This window comes from Ceratina calcarata, unplaced genomic scaffold (genome assembly GCF_001652005.2).
Source record: "Ceratina calcarata isolate Rehan_Ccalc_2016 unplaced genomic scaffold, ASM165200v1 scaffold175.2, whole genome shotgun sequence".
NCBI classification, from domain to species: domain Eukaryota; kingdom Metazoa; phylum Arthropoda; class Insecta; order Hymenoptera; family Apidae; genus Ceratina; species Ceratina calcarata.
In genome coordinates, this window is record NW_017138889.1 from 17,605 (window position 1) to 26,351 (window position 8,747).

The window sequence follows — 8,747 nt, forward strand, 5'->3', positions numbered from 1 at the left end:
CGCGGCCGAGGTTTATCCTGCGGATGATTAAAGCGCACTGAGAGGGAATATGCCGAGAGTAGCCGGCAGACCAGCCCGACTGGCTACTCGCTCGCTCGCTCGCTCGTTCGTTCGCTGCTGTTCGTTGACGGAAAGAAAAAAATTCGAGCACGCATTTAGCAACGTGCTACACCGGTTACACGCTTCCCGTTTTTGCCTGGTTCAAATGATCGACCACTGTTCACTGATCCCATTTTTTCATCGGGTATCAGTTCCTCTAGAATGAAGAAAAGCACTGATAATAATTCGTGTCGAATAAATAATTATAGAAATATTTAAATGATTTCTGGTGAACTTAAAAATGCACGTTACGTTGCATTGTTCTAGATTGTTCCACGAATGCATAAAATCCGCAGTTTATTTATTATTAGATAAGCTTAGGAGATTCTGATTATCTCGAACAGCGTGATTATTTCTTAACAACCGATTATAAACTTAATGCCCTAATGCTTTGATTATCTCGATCCTCTATTGAACTAACGTCGCACGCGCCAAGACCAACGCGCGTACAGAATTGATACAACGTAAAAAAATACACGATACGCGTATTCGTTCGTTTCGTTTCTTTCAGGAATAGAAAACCTTATTGTTCGACGATTACAAAAAGAGGGCCGTTACATTTTTTAAGCTCCTGGCTTCGTTGGAGAATATGGCCGGCAAGGATCGATCGCCCTATCAAACAATTTAACATCCTTTCTTTCTTTGCTAGTCAGCCAAAGTACCAGTGAGCAAATTCGTGGAGCTAGCAAGAAGGTCGAGCAGAAACCGTCCAAAGGAAGTTCAGTAGAAAAGTGGTTCGTTCTCGTACAAAATCAATGGAAAAATACTTCTTAATCCAACCGGTACGACAGTCTCTGCTCCAACCTCAGCGAAAGTCTCCGGTTTCCGGATATGTTCGACCGCTGAACATCCTCTTAACACACTCGGCGAGATCCGCACGTCCCGAGAGGAAAACGGAATTCCTTACCTGAGACACTGAACGTAAACGAAAATCTATACCAAACGCGATTTTTGATTCCCCCTTCTAATCGTACAACTTGAGTTCAACGCAAAGAAGCTCTCTCTAACAAAATATAAAAATTGATCTCACTGAACACAAAGATTCCGTATATAATATTTGGTGCTTATACCCTACTACCGGGTCGAAGATACAAAAATTAATCTCCCCCTTTTCTACCAGCTAAAACATATTCTGCATTGCCAAGAAACCCGGCCAACCCTCGTGCACGGATGACCGGTTAATAATAAAATATTCTAAATAACAAGCAATCCTCTCATCCGTCTCCGATTCACATTCGCTCTTCCATTTGTGCTAACGTTCCAACGGTTCGCGTCTACACGCTCTAAAATCTATCGCTTATACAAACTCGCTTAATACAGAATTAAAGTAGTTCCACTAATCGCCACCTCTAGTTCACCGAAATCGGTTTCGGGGATCCCAGAGAACGTGATGAATACGAAGACGCTAATCTACAGTGCGTGTCGAGGCGTGTCGGATTAAGAACCAATTTTTAGGCTTCTTAAAGTAGTAGAACTTAGGCCCTGGGTGAAAAATGGGGACTGGTTTGAGTCTTAATCCGCGCCTAAATAATAATACCATGCGAATGTTATCTTTGGAATCGAGATGCTCGACCCGAGCTGCGGGTCGTCTCGAATGATATTGTGAAATGACGTCGAAGATCGCTCGATGGGTATCGAAATGATTGTCCAGTACAAAATTGCCGGATGTCTTGCGCAAATCTTTTAAACGAAGAACTAATTTATAGAGAGTCTTTGATCACTGTATCACGCGATACAAGAATTCGCCACACTTAGTAGGCTAGTACTTTCTCCTAACTGAAGATGCAAAATATATAATATATATATATATATATGTATATATATATTCGGCTATATGCGCCACCAGTTCGTTTCACCACCGATCACAAAAACCTGATCGTTTATTGTGCAAATTATCACATTACGTTCGCATCAGACGAAGAAGTGGAGTAAGGAAGGTAGGTAATCGAGTTTCTTCTTCTAACGCATAAATTAAATAGAAAAACGAAGGTTAGGCTCCACCGGAATACGTAGAAAACTAAGCGAGACAAATTATACAGCTACAACAAACCCTGTACGATTCTAAGTTACTCGAAAAGAAATCTCGAACATTCCTCCTAATACTTGAACCTTGATTTCCGGTGGACAAAACCCGGTGTGCTGTTCTGTCGGAGTGCCTGACCGACCGTGGCCAGCGACAAGGAGTTCAAATACTATGAATCGCGTGTTAACTAATGCTAAAGTAATAAATAAACGACGTATGAGAAATCGCGGACAGATGGCAAGCGTTTTATCCATTGAAACGCTTGCTTGTGTTTCGAATAATCTCGACTAAACCGCGGCAGTGTCGTCGGTGCTCCTTAGCAGCGCGGCGGCTTTCACTACGTCACCGCCGCACTGGTTCAGCATGAGCTTGCAATCCTCCAGCCCAACAAAATTGTTCTCCTTCTTCAACAACCCCTGTAACCGTTCGAGCTTGATTGCAGCCAGAACGTCCCAATCGGTGACGTTCAGCGCAGCTATGCACGATTCGGGGGTGGACTGTTCGTGCAACACCTTCATCATGATCCGAACTTCGTCGGACTGTTCCCCGTTCCGCGGGCCACGAGTCCTCCTCGCGTTCGGCCCGTCGCAGGCGAACTCCAGCAGATCTTCGCAAGAGACGTGGTCCGACTGCCGCGACAGGTCGCTCTGACCTGGCAGCTTCTCGCTAGACAGCCTGTTGTACGCCCCGGTGAGACCTGCAGAGTGAAAACTATCGTTCGAGTCAGTGGTGGAACATTCTTTCGATATCTCCGGCTGCTGCTGTTGTTGTTTAGGGTTGCACCGGGACTGCGAGCTGTTCTCCGAGTATTCGCCATAGTCGAACTGCATAATATAGTTCGCGGGCCTCTGGACCAACGTGGTCCTCTTCGGCTTCGACGGCGGGTCCTTCGCGGAGTCCTCGGACTTGCTCGAACCTGTGGGAGTAGAATTTCGACTGATTTCGCTCGTCTCGTTTTGTTGGATGCACTTGGCGCTGCTTAGGGAGGTCTTCGACTCGACGCTGATCTTCCTCTGAAGTTTCTCTGTGGAGGAACTCGTAGACTGCACGTCGCTGCTCTCCTGCAGGCTCGGACGATACTCTATAGCATCACAGTCGATCAGATTGTCGGAGAACTCGAGAAGATCTTCCGAGATGACGCTGAATCGGTGCAGCCTGTTCTCGTCCACCGGCAGGGAATCGAGGGCGGCCAACTCGGAGTCGATCCGTTGCTCGAATTCCTCAGGACTGAAAACGAAAAATAATTCAGGCTCAATGCGAAAATAATTGCAGTCCTTAATGCACTTATATGCAAACAAATTCTGCAATTCTGCGTCTAATACAAGCTTGCCAACATTTTGCAACTAAAGAAGAACCGAACCTATTAGCTGAAGTCTCCGAGGAGTATCCCTCCTGTAACGAGCTGCTGACAACCGAGGAGCTCGTGCTCTGCAAACTACCGTCCACTTGGTCCTCGATCGGCGGCGTGGTAACTGCCATCTTAGCCAGAGTCCTAGTCACTCCACCACCAGGAATGATGAGCGGGTGTTTCCTCTGATGCCTAGGAAGGCTGGATTTCGGTTGCAGCGTCTTAGACCTGTCCCTAGGTGGCAAAGGAATAGGATTCTCGTCCACGTTGTTCTGATTCTGATTGTTCTCGATTTCTTGAGCCGAGTGGTGCCTCTCCAGCTGTCTCATCTGCGGCAATGGCGGCGGCGCGTGGGGTGGAGGTGGCGCCTTGCTCTTCGGCAGCGTCCTGGAACCGCTATGGTACGCGTCGAAGTGAAAATGGTCGGCCGCTAAGTCTTCCTGGTGGGACACCGGGTGTCCCAGGGTGGCGTGCTTGTTCCCACGGATCCTGGGCCTGACGATCGGCACCCCGGAACGAAGCATGCGCAACGGGTTGGTCTCCGGTGCTGTCTCTATGGTCGGCGTCTCCACGAGGCTGTTGTACACCTCCTTCGCTTCGTCCGACAACGTAGCCTAAACAAGCCGTGGGAGGGGATAGATTCGGGAAAGAAGAGAACAGAAATTAAAGAACGAAAACGACAAATAAAAGGAAAGAGAAAAACGTCCTCGTAGAGCGTGTAACACGAATTCTGGCTACTCTCTAGCTGCTAAGGTATAACTGCAAGCGTGTCTCGGGCGACGTGGGAACCCGGCGAGGGATCGGGGCGTTCGACGTAGGCCGACTAGTGATGCTGAGATTCTAAACGAAATCCGGTACGATTCGGTCTCGACGCTTCGATTCTGTGATTAACGTACTCCCATTTCCAAGTCTCCTTCGTACAAATATTATAAACGTGTAAATGCATCCAAACGTATTATCGACTAGACGTTATTATTCAGTTAATTAGTATGTAACATGCAAGCATGCTAAGCGTATGTGACACGGGCAGCCTCTTAGGGCAGCCACTCGTTTCTTTAAGTACACTGTGTATTGTCCAGAGTTGGGTGTCGTACGTGCGATCTCCGAGATCCTGACTTCATTCGTCGCTTTCTCCATTGTTGAGCAATCGTCCTTCCATTGGTTCTAATTAAACTACCCTCCATCTACCTTGTCATCTCCAAAACAATTCCTTTAACAAACTACTTCAGTCCGTTGATTAATTCGACTGAACTCATTAGAAAGAAACGAGGAATTCGCCCAACTCTGGTTTCGTTCCGTGCGTCCGACATGCATCTGATGGTTCGACTCGAAAGCGTAGGATCAGGATCTCGAACATTTACGGGGCGGGAGACGGCGGGAACGTCAGTATGTCATTCGTGAACTCCGGGTACTCCGAACTAGTGTCCGAGTCGAGATCTGAATTGCTAGTGAACGTCAGGCTAGAACTGGGCGCGCTTTCCGGCCACGAGAGGAGATTGTTCCTAGAAGAAAATGGCGGCGACAGGGAGTTCAGGAAACTCGTAGACGGAGGCGGTGATTTCCCACAGAGTTCAATCGCCGAGAAGCCTCTGGCCGATTCTGGGTGTAAAAAGTGGCTCTTGTTTTTGAAATTCAGTCGCAGATTATGCGGCAGTTTCTTGTGGCGCCGTTTATAACGAAACCGGCTCCTTATATCTGTCTCTGAATGAGAAATCGAATCAGAGTCCTCGCTGGAATCGTTCGCAGGATGGAAGGACCTTCTTATGTTTTTGATCGGCGGTTTCCTGTTCTCCGACAGGGAAGACGTTCTATGCCGGTAGATGCTCGTAGCCGTAGTCATCTTCTCCAAAAGCGACTCAGTCTTCCCAGTTTCTTTCTTCGTATTGTCGTTCTGATACAACTTCGGTGGCTCCAAGATGTGTTGATGTATACTAGGACTCGGGGGGTTTGGCTTCTGTCCACTTAGATTTAATTTCATGTTCAACTGCGTTTTAAGTGGAATGTTTAAATCCAGGTGCTTCGGTTTTTGCATTGGAATGTTCAGAGTTCGCAGGGACGTTTGAGACTGTCCGGATATGTCCATGTTCCTTATATTGGCAACCAGAGATTTCGGCGGTGCGTTTTCCATGTTTCTAGAATTCTGTGCGATATTCTTGCCTAGCTGAATCATGTTTTGTGTCAATTTACCGAAACCCAAATTTAATCCTTGTCCCTTTTTTGAATCCAGATAATTCTTCACGCTCTCCAACCCTGACACCTCCCTCTGGTATTTCTCTGCTAGCAATTTGCTACTCAATTCGACTTGATTGTTCGCCTCCGCGTCGGATTTTCTTCTGAGGCGCTGAAAATTCACACGCAGGCTTTCCGAACTGCTGTAAACAGGCGACTCCTTTTTCTCGGATTCTGCAATGAACAGCGGATTATTCGATATGACGAAAGGAAAACCGTCATGGCCGTTCTGGTTCTGTTCTATTTTACGGAAACTCTGAATGTTGATCCTAACGGCTTCCATGTTTCCTCTAGGACTGTCCGAGCCTCCGCCTGGTTTCAGATTAGTCTTGATGCTGTCCGTCGAACCGTAGATAATGCTTTTCCCCTCTTGACTCGGGTTCCTTGTTATCAGCGGCACTTTCCCACCGCCCCTAGCTTTCGGTATTTCGAGCTTCTTAGGGAACTCGGGGATGTTCATCTTCGCGGAATCGCTGAATGAACTGGAGATCTTCGGTCTCGTACCTAAATCTGCCATCTTCTCTCTAGGAGAGTCGAACTTCATCGGTTTGCCACGTGCGAAATCTGCAAAATTCGTTGGTTTCTCTTTGACCAAATCGAAACTTGAATTCTCTTCGCACTGCGCTTCAAAGTTCGACACGTTGTCCTTCAACGGGTCGCAGTTACCGAACTTCGGCAACTGCTGTTTGTTCGCGGCCATCGAACTCTGTTCTTGGATGTTAGAATAGCCGACAGATTTACTCGGCTGCTCCAGATTATTTATCTTATCGTATTTGTCTAACGCCTCGTCGCCGAAGTACGACACCTTCTCGGTGGGGCAGGTCAACGATGTGTCGTCTTCGAAATACTTCGGCTGCTCGAAGTACCGGTCGACGTAGCTCGTCGAGACTCTTTTCTGCTCCCTAGAAAAGTCGAAGTTTGAATTCTCGATTGGCAGCGGCGGTACTTTCCCGTTTTGCTGAAGCGCGTTCAGTTTCCCACTTAATTCAGTTATCCTCTCGCAGCTGAAACCTTTCTTATTCCCATTCTCCAGGAACTCCGTCGACTTCACTAGATTCTGCTTCGTCGCCGCGTTGTCTAAAATATGAGCGTCGAACTCGATGTCCATGTAAGACGTCCACGCGGTGGGTTTGGTCAAAAGTTCCCGGGACTTGGCGAAACAGAATTCCGCGGACGCTTTGTCCCACAACGGTAATTTTAAAGTTGATGGCGCACCGAGGGACTCAATGCTAGACACGGTGGACGACAGCGATTGCAAACTCGAACACAACCACTTTGACACGCAGAGGCAAACCATGCGATTCGGGGAAATAATAATAATAATAATAAGCGAATCGTGCGAGAGGTTGCTCGAAATGAAAGCGAGACGATGAACACGGGTTAACGAAACGGCGACGAGGTAATGAAAAATTTGAAGAACGAACGAAAAAATAAAAACAGACGGGAGAGAGGGTCAGAGGGAGGTCGAGATTAGTCATACTTCGTTTCAATTGAAAACCGTCTTACATCAAACTTAACCCTTTTACCTACAACTACGTGTGAGACACGTGGTCTTGTATTTGGGCCAAAACTGATTATCACGGGCCTGGCCCATAGTACGACAGGCTTGGGCCCAGGCTGTTGAAACGTAAATCGTAGGTTGAAAGGGTTAAGAACCAACGTAACGCAGGGGGGAACAACGGAGGTAAGAACGGTCCACCGGTTATACCTACTCTTTCTCGTGTGGCATCAGGAATTAACTCTGTTCCATAACAGTTCAAATGAAAAATGTTTCATTCATGTTCGTGGTGGCATTGTTAGTTTTAGTAAGAATTAGTATACCTCCCGCGGTGCAAGATTAGGCTTCGTGTTATTGTCGTTCGTGTTCTCGCAACGCGAACATTCCACGCTTCTCTTCCTCAAGAAAATTACAAATCCCCAAGCGATGATCGATAACAATGAAACGTGGAACGTTCCCGTCGTGAATTGTTGGTATGTTGATTGTACCTGTATGTCAGGTATACTGGCGGCTTCCTCTGAAAAGTGTCGTCTGTCTGGTTTGGGACTGTGTTGATGTGGCAACTTAAAAGAGAACTTTCTGCGCCTCGAAGGACTGGCAGGTGTTCGGGGAGACTCCGGTGGATGTTCAAGGTCTGTCATGGAACGTGCTGTCAATTCCTGTGCCATAGCAATGGCTGAGTAGAGAGTTTTCTGATCGGCTGCTGATATAGGCTTCACCTAAATAATAGTATAACAATCAAACATTGACCATGTCTATGGTGAAATATGCATTAGTCCTATTGCACGATCTCCCGTTCTCGAATCTCATTTTTTCGTAAGATAATTCCGTTCGGGTTTCGCCGGCATGCAAACGATACGAATAACACGTGAAACGTAACAGCGGCAAATGATAATGGATCGAATCAACTGAACAACGAAATGATCATACAAATCAAAGCGTAACGGTATAAATCAGACAATAGAATATAAATAAATAAATAAATAAATAAGAAACGTTACTGTACATTTATTGGACTCACGGTGGCTTGTTTCTTTTTATTGCTCTGTTTCGCTTGTATCTCCCTCAGCTCGTTTCGAACGTTGCTCGACTCGTGCTCGGTCGACAGGGGATGAACCGGTAGCGGTGGCGGCGGGGACGATCCTGAGTACAAAGCAGGAAATTAAGGAATCGATTGGTCGGTAAATTCTTTGATAACGACGTACCTAGCGATCTGAACATTTGATCCATCTCGGCTAAGAGGCTCGGGCCGAAGTCGAAGTTCAATGACGATTTATCGAATCTCAAAGGGCTGTCTTGATTCTCCTCGTCGCTGATCTCGTGGTACTCGTGATCGGCGCCAAGGGTCTCGTTGGTACCGGCGACGTTCAACGAAACGGACTGCTTACTTGAATTCGCCATTTGGCACAGCTCGGAGTTCGCGTCCGTCCACAGACTCTCTAATAAACAAAATTAATTCAATATTAAGAAAATGGAAGTCTTAAACAATCAAATTTTTATAGTGAAATTCCTCATAATTTTTATCCACAAATATTTTCCTTAGCGAAAAA

At 46.7% G+C, this 8,747-nt stretch overlaps 1 protein-coding gene across 1 annotated transcript in view; it reads right to left on the reverse strand.

The window, feature by feature from the left end:
• Positions 1–383: 383 nt before the first annotated feature.
• Ack-like (activated Cdc42 kinase-like) overlaps positions 384–8,747 on the reverse strand; it is a 12,949-nt gene continuing 4,585 nt past the window's right edge. The window contains exons 4-9 of the mRNA XM_026810741.1: positions 8,403–8,636; positions 8,219–8,340; positions 7,686–7,916; positions 4,861–6,972; positions 3,483–4,084; positions 384–3,349 (exon numbers count right to left, since the gene is read on the reverse strand). Coding sequence (XP_026666542.1) covers positions 2,410–3,349; positions 3,483–4,084; positions 4,861–6,972; positions 7,686–7,916; positions 8,219–8,340; positions 8,403–8,636 — 4,241 coding nt within the window. The 3' untranslated portion in view covers positions 384–2,409. The remainder of the gene's footprint in view (positions 3,350–3,482; positions 4,085–4,860; positions 6,973–7,685; positions 7,917–8,218; positions 8,341–8,402; positions 8,637–8,747) is intronic.